This window comes from Coloeus monedula (assembly GCF_965178545.1).
Source record: "Coloeus monedula genome assembly, chromosome: Z".
NCBI lineage: Eukaryota > Metazoa > Chordata > Aves > Passeriformes > Corvidae > Coloeus > Coloeus monedula.
In genome coordinates, this window is record NC_138822.1 from 13,950,134 (window position 1) to 13,968,070 (window position 17,937).

Consider the following 17,937-nt stretch of genomic DNA (forward strand, 5'->3'; position numbering starts at 1 on the left):
TTTTCTGTCTTTTCCTATATTTGAGTGAATTAAGCTTTTATAGCTTACTTGCTTATCCTTCTCAGAATGCCTTTCCTCTTTTCTTGCTGCCTTATTTTTATTTTATTATTTTTAATTTCCATTAAATTGGGATAGGTAAGGCAGTGGAATTTCATCTTATTCATTTATGTCTCTTCAGCAGTCTGGAGTTTTCCTTTTATGAATGAGATACCTTGAACTTTAAAGAATGGGTGATTGCATGTAAGAGAAATGAAAGAAAATGAAGTATTACAAATAAAAGGAAAAATGAGAAAAGTGAAGGAGGAAAGTATTGAATAAAGTGACTAATGGTGAAAGACTTCTGGCAAGCAAAATGGTAGCAATATTTTGGCCATGGGAATCACTAATTTTTTCAAGAAGAAAAATAAAAGACAGTTGATGGGATGAGTTTAAAAAAAAGAGAAAAGTAATTTGCTCCTTTATAAGAATTCATCTGGGTTTTTTGTATTTCACTACAATGTTTTTTGAAAAGGAACTGAGAATTTTTGGTTAAGAATACTGGCAGTGTTGCTAAAACATTACTTGTTTTGCAAATTATGTTTTAGATATATGTGGAGATGGAAATCTTAGGAATAAAGAAACAATATCTGAATTTTCACACACAGTCTAGGAGTGTAAATTCTGTGTTGTTTCAACCACTGTTTATAAACTTGGTAAAAGCTTTTGGAGCTGGTGGTTGAATTAAATTTCTTTTTCTTAAAAACCTTTAATTTGGAAGATAGTATGAATTGTTTATCACTTGAGGCAGAGGCACTAAATCATTTTCAGACGTTATTTTGTTAAGCAAATAGTTCTAATCAATGCCCTAGTACATTGTATGAATAAATACAGTTTCTAGAAGTCTTACATTCAGAACTTTGACAAATAATATTTTGCCAAGGTGTATAGTGCTAATGACTATATGGCCATTGTACCTTGTATGGGATTGTGTGCGTGGTTAGAGTGTGCAATAAAACAAGCATAAGTGAGTAATTTTATTTTTGTTATGGCATATTTATTACAACTGAAATCAGTTGCTAAAATTTCACTTAGTCTTTCTCTAACAAAAAATTGTATTTCTTCTGCGTTTTTGTGCAGTAACAAATGTGGAGTTTTTGTTTGTGGTGATGACTCGTGATTACACTTAATAGTAGCATGTCATGGGTTACTGGGAGACAAAAGAGGAAAAAGGAAAGAAGACAAGTGAACACAGAGGGAAAGGGGATGTGTTTGGGTGGTGTAGAGAATTAGTATCTTGTTTACTATCCTGACCTGTTTATTTTACTTGAGTTTGCTGTTTTTCAGGTGCAGTTAAAACCCAGTATTTCAAGTCAATATGTAATTCGTACACAACCAACAAACACCTGTCTGTCTACTCTTGAATGTGCGGCTGTTGCTCTTTCTATCATGGAAAAAAATAAGAGTATACAAGAGGTATGTAAATTTAAATACCTGAGTTTTTTCTTCTATGAATGGTAGAGGAGCAGTGAAAGTAATTAGCTATTAATGTAAAATTTGACAGTTAAAATCTTAATGACATTTGTAATGTTTTTGTTGCATAGCAAACTGAAACAAGAATGCACCAATGGAAACCATTTTTCATTTATTAACTCTAGCATGTTCAGATTACTGTGACTCTTTCATGTTGTGCTCCGAAAATGAACACAACAAAGTGATCTTCGACTCTCAAAAACCTGATTCATTTTGTGACAGACGATTGAGTATGTTAGTGAGTGGAAAGGAGTAAATTGTTTTCTGCAAAAACTAGACAGCAGAGATAATCTGAATACTCCCTCACAGCTATCTTGAAAATTAAATGCTTTTTAAAGCCAGGTTCCCTGATATCCTGCACTCCTCAGCCATGGAATGTAACCCACTGGGTTATGTCTGCCTACCAGCCAGCTCACAACTCTTACATGTCACTGGAGGAATTTGGGACTTAATAGTTCTTGAGGTTAAGTTTATCCGAGGTCAAAGAATACTAATTGGACATTAGCCTTTCTGTTAAGTTGCTATCCCCCTAGTCCATGATGGAAGAGGTCATTAAGAAGATGTCCTTCTTAATCTTTTATTGCTGACATTAGTAATGTCAGTTTAATAAGCCCTCTGAAAAACACCTACAAGTAGTTTTGCACCGCAGAGCCAGGTCTGCAATTCCATTGTGTGCCCAGAATGCAGTAGTGAATGGTCTGTGAACAGAGATTTAAAGCTCCTCCGTGTGCCCACTACATACTAATGTTCACCCTGGGGTGCTCCCATCAGCTAGTTAATGTTTTGGTACTCAACCTCTGCCTACAAAAGAAGGTTCTCAGGTCAAAAATTGCTCCTGCAGCTGGCATAATATATAGTATGCCACCTATATGTCTGCCTCTGTGACACTAGACTCACCTTAATATTAAATCAATCGGATTTAAACCCAGACCTGAACAAAGTATGTGGGCACACAAGAAAATATGGCTCAGGAATTGGAATTTTATGTAAAGAGGTTTTCAAGAAACTTGTATGTATATGTGGGGTTTTATATTTACCTTTTTCTTTGTTGTGCTAGGACAACACATTTTTCCTTCATTGGGGCATCTGTCTTACAGTGGATGTTTATTTAATGTCTGTGGTTACCAGTCCTGTATTCTGATTCACCCCTACCACAGAGAATTGGCCCAACCTACTTTTCAAAGACAAAATTAACTGTTTTCTCTAAGCATTGCAGTAGCCAAGAGCTACGTTCATGCATTTTTTTATACCCTCTCTGAACTGAGTGCTATTCCCAGCATATAAGATGGTGAACTGGAGTTGAGAGCCATGGAGGTTAAAAATGGGCACTTGGTTTGATGCCCAGTATCTCACTTGATTTTCCTGTGTGCTCTTAAAGTCATATTTTTCTCAGTAGAACTCAGCTCCTGCTGACTGCAGTTACATATGTGGTTGCTTTACACATCTGCACAAGGCCCCCGTGACTCAGGCAACCAGAAAATGAAGTCTACAATTAGGAACCACTTGAGATAAATTTGGTTTGTGTGGCTTCATTAATCCTACACAATACCTCTGGGCAGAAGCATGGACACAGCTGAGTCTCCAGGATAGCAGTCCAGCTGCCTTGATCATGAGTCCCTCCTCTCTTTCTAAAACCCTGCCTCAAGGGATTTTTGTGCAAGCACAGCTTAGTTACTGTGACTTATTTTATTGCAGTTTGTTGACCGAGCCACAGTAATTGATTGTAGTCCATTGCTAAGGTCAAGTCAAAGCCATAACTTACAATAATGTGACTGGGTCTGAAGTCAGGAGTGAGTGGTTCAAAGGCAGGAGTGAGGGATGGCTGCAGGTAGGTGGGTGTATGACTCCTCTGTGGTTCATTTCATCTTCTATTCAGCTGCACCCTCTGTGTCTCCAAAGGTTGTATTTTAACAACATTTATCATCCAAATTGTATTTTTATTAGCATTTCTAACCTGTCATTGAATAAAAAAACCTGTAATAATTGATGTCTCTAAAATAACTTACTAAAAGCTTGGGGGTTTTTTTGTCCTCCACCCCTTCATCTTTCTGCAGACTATACTCCATCCACTTCAAGCTTTATGCTCTTTCCAACTTCAGCATGGTGCCCAGATCCATCACAGCAAGGAGCATCTTCTCAAAAATGGCTTATACGACAAGCCCATGCCAAAGAATAAACGCAAACTCAGAAGAATGGAGCTTTTAGTGAACAATATTAAAATATAAGAAAACTCTACTGACTGTACAGTGGGATTTATTTGCAGGTAGCAAATGAATATGAATCTGGATTTGATCCAAACATTTGACTATACTGCAATAAAACAACTTTTAGGCCCTTTTTAGGCAAGAGTTTATCTACGAATGTGACAAACCATAATGGACAAGCTTTTTCATTTATGCAGTAGGCCAGGTGCCTTTCTTCAGAAGATGGAAGAGCATTCTCATTTTCTGTACAGAAGAGGAAGAAAACTGAACATCATTTAGACTTATCGCTTGGGTGTCAGTATGATCCTCAGTATGACTGGAAGGATTTGTTTTGGGGAGGCTTTTATCAGTACAAAAAGACAAGAATTATGAATATGAATGTGACGGAATGGTAAGGCTTCAGCAATTGGAATTATGTTGAATTTCTACTGAGCTTTTTAGCTTCAGTATCTAATTACAGTAGGCTTTCAAACTGTAATTCCTTGTATTCCTTAGTTCAGATGAACATAAGGCATGTTACTTGGATAGTTCTTTCTAACTTTGAGATTTTTATTTCTTATATTATTAGAACTCCTTTTTGTAAATTTACATATATTTTACAATGCAGTCGGGTTTAGTTTCTCTCAGACTTAATTTTTGAATTAAGTCTGCATATGTTTTTACGAGAAACACAACAATTCTGACTTACAAAAAGAAAAGTAGAAAAGTGATTTTTGGAATTATAACTCAGGTGCTTCGCTTTTACTTGAGCAAAAACTAGTCTTCCACAGATGGGGAGATCTCATGGATATAAATACATCATACCCATACTTTGACATACAATGATTATGATAACTAAAGGAATTAAACAAGCCCAGTGTAAACTGCTCTGTAAGAAGTATGATGCAATGACAAATGATTATGTCTGGTTACAGCCGACTAACATAATTATAGATCCTCTAGACTTCATGTGTTCAGTTTTTCACTTGTAACAGTGATATAACTGTACTTCTTTCTATTGGGAATTGCTAGAAGCAGAAGAATTGGGTGTTTTTACAGACTTTCTGAAATAATATTTTATGATCTCAAGGGAAAAATAAAGTGAAATAAAGGTTCTGATAATCCTTTCTGCTACATAAATGCCTCCTGCATTTAAGAGATTAAAATGCTTAATGTTTGTCTTTACTGTCAGTTCCACTCTAGGTAACAACACGAAGCTAATTGGGTACTAATTAGTCTTAGAAAAAGATATTTTGTCTTTAATTTATGACCGGTAAGACAAGAAACTACAGAAGGGGTGGAGAGGGGGGATGTGTAAACACAACTAACTGATATTTTAACTGAAAGCTTTTCTGCAATTAACAAGAGAGGTCAAAAGTAGGTCAGAGATTAGCTAAGAAGTTTTAGTTAACCCTGAGCTAATAGTGACCTTTTGTTTAGGCATGGATAAACAATATAATTTGTCTGGCTATGCTAGCAAAGCTTATATAACCTTTTTCTCTTCTCCCGGTCTAGATAAATCCGGTATCTGTCGCTAAATTCAGCAAAGCTGAATTAGTTTTGATGAATCTGAAGCAAACCAGTCTCATATGATTAATCATAGTGTAGAGGCACTTTTGTTCACTTTAGAACAGAGAAAGGGCATGTTTATTCCTGTAGCACACCAATCTCCACGCTAGCTTGGAATCTGAAGTTGCAATCTCATGCAATTTGTGTGCACAGCGTTGTGCGTGATGCTGTGTTCAGTTCCAGGGTTGGAATGGCTCCTGCTGGGCTGGTAATCTTCCTTCCCTGTGCCCTGGCCCATGGTCAATAATTCCTTGAGGAAACATGAGTATCAATTAAGCTTTATTGTTAATGTCATATTTACATATATGGATGATGCTCACATTTAATGTTGTATATGTTAATTTAATTTACCTTATTTTAAATTCATCTAGAGCAGTAGTGTATCTTTTGACCTGCATTGTGAAGTTTATTTTCCTAGGCAGAAGATTAAGTGTGTCTTTACATAATATGTGGGTTTATATTATGGAGAACAGAAGGAAATTTGTATTACAGCCTGGGATTCATAGCCATCTGCAAAATGCCTTAGATTTACAGGATCAGAGAAATAGTTGCCTTAATTGAGTTATAATCCTACATTAAATACTCTTGTGCGTGCAATCTGTACAGAGTTTTCATGTTTTTCAGCAAAGGACAAATTCTGCACAGCTTACAATAAGCACTTTTTAGCTTTGTTGATTCCTCTTGTTCTTTTAATTTTGCTCCTGTGGATAACAGGATTTGTAGGATCTCATGCTGGATGCATGGAAGCCTTTAATTGCTAATTTCCTGTGTTGTACATTACTAGATCAATCAATATGCAGCAGTGACTGAAGAAATTAAAAACAATGCATTGCAAACCTCCAGGCATTTTATTTTTTGAGTTTTTTTTACGTCCCAGCTCAGCTATAATATAGTGAACATTTAGATGCAGCACAGCAGTCACGCGGAGTTCAGTTTCAGATTTGTTTGAAGCTATGAAGCTATTAAACATAAAACACAATACTTTTAAAAACTTTTTTTTGTGGAACTTGCATGATTTTAAAAATATGCACAGTGTAAGAGGAACAATCTATAAAGTTTGTTTTCAGGTCTTTTGGATTCAGAATTTGCCTGTAAATACATTACCTCAAAGAAATGAGTACTCTGAAGTCCAAACTCTTCTGACAGAAGCTGTGTTTGATGAAGTAGCACTCTGTGTAAGCAATTTCATTAGAATGAATTTAATTTGCAATTTTCCATTGCTGTAATGGTAAATCTGTTTCATTTTTCACTTACCAAAAGATTAATGAGCGAAACCCACCAGTCTAACAAGATATTGATTAAAAAGGAAGGAATGTGTTTGCTTCTAATGTTTGGTCCTTTGTCCTTGTCCACTTTTTACTTCCAAATAGTGCTACCAAAATGAAATCTTCCCTCTATGTGCCCCAATGTCATGTGTTGGGAAACTGGTAGCATGGGTAGCAGGCTTTTGAACAGATACAAATATTTTTTGTATTTGTATACTCAAAGGTGAGCGCTGTTAATTCACCGTTTTTTCATAATCTGTAAGACAAAGTCTATGAAAAAAGACAAAGCTGGAAATGTTCTAAAATAAGAACACAAACCACACCTGCCCTTTTGTTTAGAAAGCTTTCATATTAAAGAGATACTCAGGACAAACATAAATGTATTTTTCTTCAAGATTCTACTTTTATTGCCTCATAACCCCATACTACCAATAAATTATCCTTTTATTAGTTTTCCTTGAGATAAAAAGAAAACTTTTCAACGGACTTCAAAGATCAAGGGTTTTCTTCTCAACTACTACATTAGAAAAAAAATTGCTTATGCTGCATTATTTTCTACAACATACCCGCTTGTTTTGAAATTTAATTAAAAACTGAACTTTTAAAAAGAATTAGTGGTTCATGCTTTTCTCTTCATGTTTGTGTGTTTTATGTCTATATACATGAATGCACATAAATTATATATTTGTTTCTGCTTCAAAGCAATAAAATATCTAATTTACTGTAATATGTTCCACTGCATCTTTACAGAACTGAATTTGTTCACATGTGCTGGTGTTACAAAGCTTAGTCCTTTTTTTAATGTCTTTTTAACACCATTCAATCAGTTGATGGAGAGATGCAGCTTTGCTTATGCTATTTGAAGGAAAAGATTTCCCTTGTTACCCATTGAAACCTGCATGAAGACTGAATTGCTGTGGCAGTTTCTTAAGCATTTCAGAGCTCTCTTCTCTCTTTCTGCAGTGGTGGCCAACTCCTGACTGGTACCACACAAACATGCACATCTTCCCACACTGAAACATCACCCAAATACTGCATCTCCAGCTCCATGCCCTAGTAGGTGCAATGAGATACATTCTGTTTCTCACCCACAGTTTTTTCTTCCCCAAATTGCTATACTCAAAAAACAAAACCAAACCCAATACAACAGAACTGTTTCTGTTCTTAGGCAGCCATTTCTTATCTCCCTTCTACAATACTTGCACTTTAGGGACTTCTGTATTGCCTTGGTTATGAGGTTTGTTCCTTGTATTCCAATTCACAATCCTTCCAGAGTCCCAGCCCTGAGACCTGCTGCTTTTTCTCATAGGGACAGATAACAGAGGGAAATAAAGACAAGAGTAGAATCTGTGTTTTAAGAATTAGGATAAGAGACTACTGTGGTTTAACCTGAGCCAGCAGCCAAGTACCAGGCAGCCACTTGTTTGCTCCCCCACCAGGATCAGGAAGAGAACTGGAAGGGTAAAAGTCAGAAAATTCATGGATTGAGATAAAGACAGTTAAATAGGGAAAGCAAAGCTTGTGCACACAAGCAAAGCAAACCAAGGAATTAATTCACTGCTTCCCATGGGCAGCCAGGTGTTCAGCCGTCTCCAGGAGAGATGGGCCCCATCACACATAACAGTGACTTGGGAAGACAAACACCATCACTCTGAACATCCCTCTCTTCCTTCTTCCACTACCTTTATATCTGAAATATCCCTCTGGAATATCTGGAATATCCCTCTGGCCAGTTGGGGTCACCTGTCCTGGCTGTGTCTCCTCCTAGCCTCCCATGAATCCCTCTCCAGTGTGGCAACATGAACAGCAGAAAAGGCCTTGGCTCTGTGTAAGCCCTGCTCAGCAATAACAAAAACATCTCTGTGTTATCAGCCCTGTGTCTAGGACAAATCCAAGACACAGGCCCGTATTAGTCACTGTGAAGAAAATTAACTCTACCACGGGCAAAACAAGTACAGAGATTTAGGTAAAAGTTGTTTTCTGTTGCAGTGTATATCTGCTATAAAGCTTGGTACTTATTACTGTGAGTTGATGTTTATACACCACTTGGTCTAGTTGGACCATGCATACTGCACTTTTCTGTCCTGGAAGTGAGGCAGCAGATGCTCCCCTCTGGGATTCAGAAGTGGCTTTGAGCTGTTCCCTTTGCCCATGGGAGCAGTAACTAAAAGCCTCAGATTTTTATGGACTTCAATACTAGGATTTGCTCTCAATAAAGAGAGATATCAAAGCGTATATACAAAATATTTAAAGCACATGAAGACATAGCTACTTGATGTGTTAGTGGAAAAGAACAACAGAAAATATTTGGCAAATTAATAATATATGAACCGTTTGCTGCTTATATACATGCATGGAAATATAGATCACATGTTTACAAAATGTATGTTATTATTAGAAGTTTATCACCATTAAAAAATATGTTTTAAAAGGAAAATTAAATTCCTATGAGGCAAAAGTCTTGCTTCTAGTTACCTGTTTTCCTTTATTGCTGATTTTATATATATATAGGTGTATGCCTATATACATATATATATATATACTGTGTAGATAAAAGTAATAATAAATTTCTAATGGGATTTTTGTATGTTCTTTTTAAAGATATTTTAAGGTGAATATATTGAGAAATGGGTCATATACTTGTCATGATTAATCATTTGCAGAATTGAGGTCACATACATTACATTTGATTTTTTTTCCAGAATTACCAGCAGAAGGTTATGAGGAGAAGATGATACTGTTCTACATTAATGTTTCAGCTTATGGTGGTTTATTATACTTGAAATAGTCCTCTAAGGGATTTTAAGTTCATCCAAAATCAAGTTCCCTATATTTTTCAGGGATTAGATAGGATGTCTTCAGTCAGTGCTAGATGTGCTGGTCTATGCCAAGTGTGGAGTCAGTATTGAGAATCCTAGGTTTAGATGACAAATTCATTCATATAATTTTCCCTAGAAAGATTATGTGGATTTTCTTTTTTGTGGCAAATGGAAGTCTGTAGAGTAGTGTCTGGTTTGGTTTTGTGATTTTTTTTTCATGGGAGTTTAATGGAGCTGTACATAACTGGAATCTTACTGGTCATTCTGTTTCATTCTGAAATGTATCAATAATGGATTTGTTAATGAAAGGTGCTCATATTCAGGTATTTACCAAAAAAATTGAACAGTTATGGTCTGTGACCCTTGCCGTATACGAAAACATTTTTTCTTTTAGTTCTTTGAGCAGGCATTTGTAGTAGATAAAATATGTACTTCAGTTATCCTGAAAAAGTTGTGAGATTCTCATGCTCTTGGCTTTGTTCACCTGTGTCCTGCCAGACAGACAACAGTTTTCCTCTCTGGGATTTGAGGCACTTGTCTCCCTGTGATCAGCAAGAGTTTCTTCAGCCGAGCAGGCTGAACCTACACCTGTGCCTGCAAAACTCCCTGCCTCTCTGTTCAGACAGCAGTCATGTTTCCTTTTGACCCTGTTGTCACTGTGGAATCGCAGATGATAATTTTGCAGAGATATTCTGGCACTGTTGGGACATTACATTCTTTTGATATGAGAAAGGAGAACACTGTGAACACCAGTTTCTGTTGCAGTTACTGTTTACTAGGGATTTATCTGAAATGGGGAAAATAAAATGTCAGTGTTGTCTGATAATAAAGGACAAAATATGAAAGGAAACTTTTAAGGGTCAGATTTTAACACTTTACCTAGGAGTTCCTAACAGGAGGTCCTTGCTTATGTGCCCTTCACAAGATGCAAGGAAAATCACAGCCCTTCTGTTCCAGGGAATAGAAGAACAGTTCTGTCTTTCTGTCTCTAGAGGCATGTATCACTTCAAAGATGGGGGAAAGGGGCATGTCTACTTTTTAGCTCAAAACTGTAATGCTGAATATTACTGCTTTAAAAGTGAATCTGTCGATGGATGCAGCCGCTTTTTTAGGATATATCCTCTTTAAAGTTTTTAAGGACATCAAGAGCAATGTAAGTGTACTTAAAAGTCAAACAAGAAATATTCACTTACCTGTCACGTTGTTGACCTCAAACATAAATCGCTCTAAATTATTGTTGTTGTTTTCACAATGTGTATATGAGAAGACAGTACTAATTCAAAGTGATAATGAAGTTTGGGGACAGGGAATTCAGTATTTCTGGTGCTGTTTTTAAAGGTAGTTCTAAAATTCAGAAGCACAGAACAAATTGGGGAATTGAATTAGATGTGGAGAGCTGTATGAGTTACAGAATGAGAGAATTTTTGACCCTTAATTTGCATCTGCTTCTCCTAGCACCTTGATGTCAGAAAAAATTGTAATGTGAATTTGATAACCTTTGAGAGAACTAACTCAGTCTTCATCTTTATATTCCATTGAAATAAATGATTTTTTTTAAAAGGTCCTGTGTTTCCCTTTCCAGAGATATGAACTTTTCCTTTGCAAAGTTTTTGATTATTTTCTACTGATTTGGATTAAATTCACTGCAAATTTTACAATTAGCAGATTTTTACAGTTTACAGGATATTTTTCTTGTAAAATACTGAGTGTATTCTGTCTCCAGAATTACTGAAGCAACCACAGAAGATGGAAACCTAGTTGCACACTATATATGTTTTCAGCTTTCATGATGAAATATTATCCTCCTGAAATAATTGTATAAATTGTGTCTATTCAGTATCAAGAGGTGATTTTCATTTCCTTTGTACAGTCATCTAAAGTTACAATCATATTTGTGCCTTTATTTTGAGACAATTACTAGTTCCTAAAAGTAGATGTTTGGCAAGTAGCTACTTATACCAAATTTTATTTATATCAAAATGCTACTAATATCTACCTATTTGTATTTCCTCAGTGATTCTTAGAAATTTTATCATCTGTACAACAGATTTCCAATCTTTCAGTCCAAGGTGCTATATCTGATGTGTGGCAGGTAATACAGGGTCCTGAGTAAGTGCTTTATACACTACTTCTTTCTTGGGGGAAAAATGCAATGCTTTTGATTAACAATGGAGCTTAATAAAGGGGAACAAATAAAATATGACAGGGGTGTTCTGTTGAGTGATTCTTCCAGTTAAATTGATGATTTCTACAGGGGCATGCCTCATGAATAATTCAGGTAAGATGGAAGCAAGTGCTTTGCTGGCCAATGACTCAATGAAGAAATCATGTTGGAACCAAAGCATCCTATGTAAAATGTATGATACTCTTAATGCTTATGTTTAAGTATTAATAAATTTTGTCCTGTAGGATAACCAGGGTGCAGTAGGGTTGAACCCCAAACAGGATTCGTGTATATCACTTCTGAAGCTGTCACAACTGCTCTGTTTTAAAATGGGACCAAGTGGAGGGTCACTGTTGTTTAACATAGCAGCAGGCCCCAGTTCTCAGGCAAGCAGAACTGGTTTTCAAAAGAGAGCCTGGTGACAAAATTTTACAGATGGCTATGGAAGCTATAGTGAAGAAGCAGGTAATCCACTTTATATTGCTCTGCTTCTGAAAGAGTTAAATTTCTTTGAGTAAACAATCTGAGCAGCAACACAAACAAGCTTTAATAGAAACATCTTTTAAAAATGATCTATGGTAGCTCATGTAAGAAATGCATATTAAATACCAACTGTTGTGGTTTAATTTTCATATTCATTAAATAAATATGTTTGTTGTGCAAATATGTCTTATTGTGAATGCAACCAGTGGATGCTTGAGTTATACAGAGGATAATTACTTTTGTCTGAGGATCTTTGAAGAGTTTAAAGAGATTTCTTAATTTCTGCATTTTCACTTTTGTGCCAAAACCTGCTAACTTGCTTCTTTCTGCTTAAAGGAGTTTTCTAAAAGTTAATGGATTGGTTGTGCCTTTCCTATTTATTTGTTTCTTTAGTGCTGTTTGGTCAGGCTGGAGTTCATGCTGCAGCAACTGTGTGTTTTGGAGGCCACCCTGAGGAATGTACGGCTGGAGACTGCGCCTTTTGCTTCTGCGTTACCTTTACTGTGCCTTTGCACACTGGCATAAGGACTTCACTGCAGCATGTAAAGCTTTTTTAAACATCCCAGAGATGAAAATGTGTTATAATGTGTAGTGGCATTCAAAAGCTCATTGCAGTATGTGGATAGCTATTGCAGATGTTCTTTTCCCCTTTTTAGCTATGTTACCAGAGGTCCTACTAGCATCACTGACAGGCTCAGTCTTGGCCATCAGCTCCATCTTGGAGCCAGCTGGAACTGACATGGGGGAAGCTTCCTACAGAAGCCACCCCTGCAGCCCCTCCCTTTCTCCCCCCCAAAACTTGCCCCAGAACTGTAGTATTGTGTGCTTGCACTCCTGACAGCACAGCTGCAGGACAAGGTTCCCAGGCCCAGAGCAAGGCACACGTGAAACAATGAGCAGATCAAGGACAAAACTTTACCTTTATGGAGTGCAGGGACAGCTGGAAAGTGGCAGTTCTGTTGAGATTCAGGGCACCCGTGGTGTCTTTGTGCTGCAAGAATGGTGGGCAGACCCTTACTAAAAATAGCCCACAGCTGCTCTGGCAAGGATTTCATGTTTAGGACTGCAGGGGAAGACAAAAAGGCTGTGTCAGTCTGACCCAAGGGAAAAACCTTCTGGACTGCAGACACAGGACACCAGTGGTGGTGTGATGCTGCAAGAGCAGCAGGCAGGAAGTTATGCACAATGGCCCAGGAGCCATGCTCATTGCTCCAGAGGAAGGTGAAGAACTCCCAGGGACTGGTGCCAATCCTCATTGGGGCAAAACTCCTTCCTAACACCAGAGGTGTCCATTCCCTGAGCCTGTGAGCAAGCCCTCACGAGGGGCTTCTCCTGCTGTGCCACAAGCAGCCAGGTAGCTCATGAGCTGAGCACAATGTGCTCTCAGCCTGGAGGAGTCCAGCAGAGCCTTTCCCCATTAGGACCTTGGGAGAGCCTTCAGCACAGGACTTGGACAATCCTGCAAGCCACACTCATGGGCTCATGTGAGCAGAGGACATCACTCTTGCAAACATCTGCTCTGCTCATGCTGCTCATAAAGCTCAGGAGCATGGGAAACAGCCTGTTCAGCCTTTCACCTCTGCAGAGTCACCTTCCCAAACAATGGCCGTGGTTTCTGCAGGAGAGGACAGGCAGTGCCTTGGGCACACAGAGGGCTGCTACACTTCGTGCAACATGTCAAGCAACAGACCATGGCACAAGTCACTGCATTCAAGACCAACATAAGAAGTATGTGGAACTGTTGGAGTGAGTCCAGAGGAGTGCCATGAAAATTATTGGAGAGCTGGAACACCTCTGCTATTAGAACAGGCTGAGAGTTGGGTTTGTTCAGCCTGAGGAAGAAAAACCTTCAATTACCTAAAGTGGGCCTACAACAGCAGGCAGTAACTTGAAAAAGCCTGAGAGCATCAGGCACAGCACCAGGCACAGCCTCACCAGCTGGGCAAGGGAGGGGATTGTCCCACTCTGTTCTGGACTGGGGCAGCCTCGCCTTGAGAACTGGGGACAGTTTTTGGTGCCACAATATAAGAAAGACATGAAGCTATTAGAGAGTGTCCAATGGAGGGCAACCAAGATTGTGGAAGGTCTCAAGGGCAAGACTTACAAGGAGGAGCTGAGGTCACTTGACATGCTCAGCCTGGAGAAGGCTTCAGTGAGATCTCATTGTGATTTACAACTTCCACAAGGAGGGGAGGTGCTGATCTCCCCTGTCTGGTGGCCAGTGATAAGACACAAGGAAATGGAATGAAGTTGCAGGCTGGACTCTAGGAAAAAGTCCTTCACTTGAGAGAGTGGTCGGTCACTCGAACACATTGCTCAGGGAAGTGGTCATCATATCACCAAGCCTGACAGAGTTCAAAGGGTGTGTATGGATGATACTTAGTTACATGATTTATTTTTTACATAGTCCTGCAAGGCCCAGATATTTGGACCCAATGATCCTTAAGGGTGTTATGATCCAGTTTAAACCCAGAAAAGCAAAGAAAGCTAAACCAGAAGGATCTTAGAAGGTTCAAAATATTCCCAAGAAACAAGATTAAAACCAAACAAGGTTAGATGTTGATGCCAAAAAATGGATGTATTTTATGTAATAGTAGAGAGGCAAAGAGAAGGAAAAGAAAGGAAGAAAAATAGAAAAAGGAAGTGTGTGGGAGGGGTGGGGGGACAGGGAGATAGGTGGAAGCACATCACACATCCAAGAGTCCCAACGTCTCATTGCTCCCCTCCATCTGGTCTGCTGGTGGTGAGGGTCCCCCGTTGCCGCTGTGGCCACGCCACCACACGCTGCCACACGGCCACACACTGCCACACTCTGCCACACACTGCCACACACTGTCACACACTGCCACACGCTGCCACACGCTGCCACACACTGCCACACTCTGCCACACACTGCCACACACTGTCACACACTGCCACACGCTGCCACACACTGCCACACACTGCCACACGCTGCCACACACTGCCACACGCTGTCACACACTGCCACACGCTGCCACACACTGCCACACACTGCCACACACTGTCACACACTGCCACACGCTGCCACACACTGCCACACGCTGCCACACGCTGCCACACACTGTCACACACTGCCACACACTGCCACACGCTGCCACACACTGCCACACACTGTCACACACTGTCACACGCTGCCACACACTGCCACACGCTGCCACACACTGCCACACACTGTCACACACTGTCACACACTGCCACACACTGTCACACACTGTCACACACTGCCACACGCTGCCACACACTGTCACACACTGCCACACTGCCACACACTGTCACACGCTGCCACACACTGTCACACGCTGTCACACACTGCCACACGCTGTCACACACTGTCACACACTGTCACACACTGCCACACTGCCACACACTGTCACACACTGCCACACACTGCCACACGCTGTCACACACTGCCACACGCTGTCACACACTGTCACACACTGTCACACACTGCCACACACTGTCACACACTGTCACACACTGCCACACACTGTCACACACTGCCACACGCTGCCACACGCTGCACACGCTGCCACACACTGTCACACGCTGCCACACCACACGCCAGAGTACAGAATCCCGTGGATTAATGTACGGGATTCTGTACTAATATACGTGGATTAATATACACCTGGGCCAGGTGGGAACGCCCACGTGCCTCCCTTTGCAGGGGCTGGCTTGACACTGTCCCTTGCAACACCGAGGCTCTGTTGCATCATCTCTGGTGCTCTGGTGCAGGGTCTGGGCACCCCTTTGAGGGGGGCCCCTGTGATGGACCATGTCACCCCTTTCTGCTGTGGATAAGCTTCCCCCCGCCCCAGTGAGGACCCCTCAGCTGGGCTCCTCTGCACAGGGGAGGATGGGCAGTCACTGTGCCTCTGACCAGAGGCTTTTCCCTGATACCCAAAGCCTCTCCTCCCTCCAGCCTTTGGTTCGAGGGTCCGTTCGAGCCTGGCAGCTGATAGCCCTGGGGCTGTGGTCTCCACCTTGGAGGTGTTAAGCCTGTGCTTTGTGAATGTCCCCAGCCCTGAGTTGTTACTTTACCTTATCTTCATCAGCGAGCGGTGTAAGGCCTCAGTCAGGGGCCCATTCAGGGTACAGTAGTCTTCTCTGCAGCTTTTGGAATACAGTTTTAAAAGTCCTTCAAGAAAATGTTTAAGTCATAGACTATTATATTTCAGTCTCTGACAAAGGGTCTCTTCCAACTTGAGATATAGTTACATTATTCTACTACACATCTAAGATAACTGGTTGAAATACCACTATACAGTATTTCCCCATTACTTGGCAATGTAACAACTTTCTGTTTTTAAATGACTTGACAATTTCTACTTGGCAGCTTTTGTTAGGAATAGAATTAATTGTGTATAGCTCTTGCATACTCTCCTTGTCTTTTGCAGTGTGCCTTCTAGGATATAATAGGTTTAATTAAACCTACTCAGTTTGACAAAACATATTTTAATGATGCTCTGTAATGCCAGAGATTTTGCATTAATGGCACTTAAAGCATATTGACATACAAAACAGTCGTGACATGTTTATATTTCAGTGTTCCTCTAATCAAAACTCTCTTTTAATAAAAAATGACACAGTGTTTATGATGCCGTGATACATAGGTCATTGATTATTAAGGATGACATAATTTCAGGAAGTAGATGTGATCACTCTGAAATGTAATGACAGCTTTAGAAAGATTATGTGTACTTCAGGCTCCCTATGGCTTTCGATTTCCTTTCAGTTAATTAACTTTAAAAATATTAATTCCAGATAGCAGGTCAGATTCAACTGCAGCAAATAAAACCTCAGAAATACGGGTTAAACCAAAATAAGTCAATATATTTTAGTCCTTAAATCTCAAATTGTGCTCAGTGGTTGAGTTAGGGTATCTCATGCAGGGCCAGAAGTTGGACTTAAGGATCCTGATGGGTCCCTTCCAACTCAGCATATTCTATAATTCTATGATTGTATGATTCTTAGTTAATTATATGGGTAAAAATATTTCAGGAAATATTGTAGAGTAGTAGTATTTCTTGATGAGTGAGACACCGTAACTGGTCATGTTTGCACAAGCTGCAATGTAGACTAGTTAATGTTAAACATGGTAAGAGTGTCAGTATCCTGTGGTTGTGCTTTTAAACTCAGTGAGCTGTCCAGTTAGCCTCAAATGCTCAGTGGAGCAGCCTTTAAGCTTGTTCCTGCAAAAGTACAACAAGCTAATTTCAGCATTAAAAAATGGCGGTTTTGCAGGTGTCTTTTCCTGTTCTCTTAATAGATTTTTGTCTCTCTGTGAAACAGCAATCAAGTCTGCAGTCTTCCTAGAGGTTTCTCAATCAAGCCACAATTTATCCTTGGCAAAATTGTAATTCTCATAAATTGCAAACATAGTTTGTGCTTTACAAAAATGTGAAATACTGCAGATAGCCCTTCAGGAGCATTTGGATTTTGCAACTCTTTCATATTCCTTTGTTGTCTTTTCCTTGATCTTCAACATCTCCTTTATGCTAGGAATTACATTCTAACCTTCTTTGTGTCTCTCTTGACTTGCCCCCTTCCCAAATTAGAGCATATGCCAAACCACCTCTCTGAAAGGCTGCATTTAAATGTATTTCCTCTGGCTTTTGTCTGACAAGTTGCCAAAAAAGAGAGTGCCAGTTTTCCCCAACTAATAAATCAACAGATTCTTTTTCTTATTTTTATATTCCTAGTTTTTGATGGTCAGACTTGAGAATTACTTCTCTGAGTCTCTGGAGTTTAATTGCATGTAAATTAGTTCTTTCATTTGCCTGAATGTGCTAACCACTTTCTATTAACGTTGCTTTCAAAGATCCATTTTCTTTGCTCCAAAGACCTCATATCTCAATGCAAGATTACAATATTTTCTGGTTCATAAGACTGTATCTTAAACTAAAGCTACAACACACAATTGG

General features: G+C 39.5%; 1 protein-coding gene across 1 annotated transcript in view; it reads left to right on the top strand.

Annotated features, from left to right (window-relative positions):
- The window catches only part of DTWD2 (DTW domain containing 2), a gene marked incomplete at its 5' end in the record, with an annotated part of 71,486 nt that extends 66,236 nt beyond the window's left edge, over positions 1-5,250 (top strand). The window contains 2 exons of the mRNA XM_082301151.1: positions 1,324-1,452; positions 3,564-5,250. Of these exons, the coding sequence (XP_082157277.1) occupies positions 1,324-1,452; positions 3,564-3,734 (300 nt within the window). The remainder of the gene's footprint in view (positions 1-1,323; positions 1,453-3,563) is intronic.
- Positions 5,251-17,937: the final 12,687 nt, after the last annotated feature.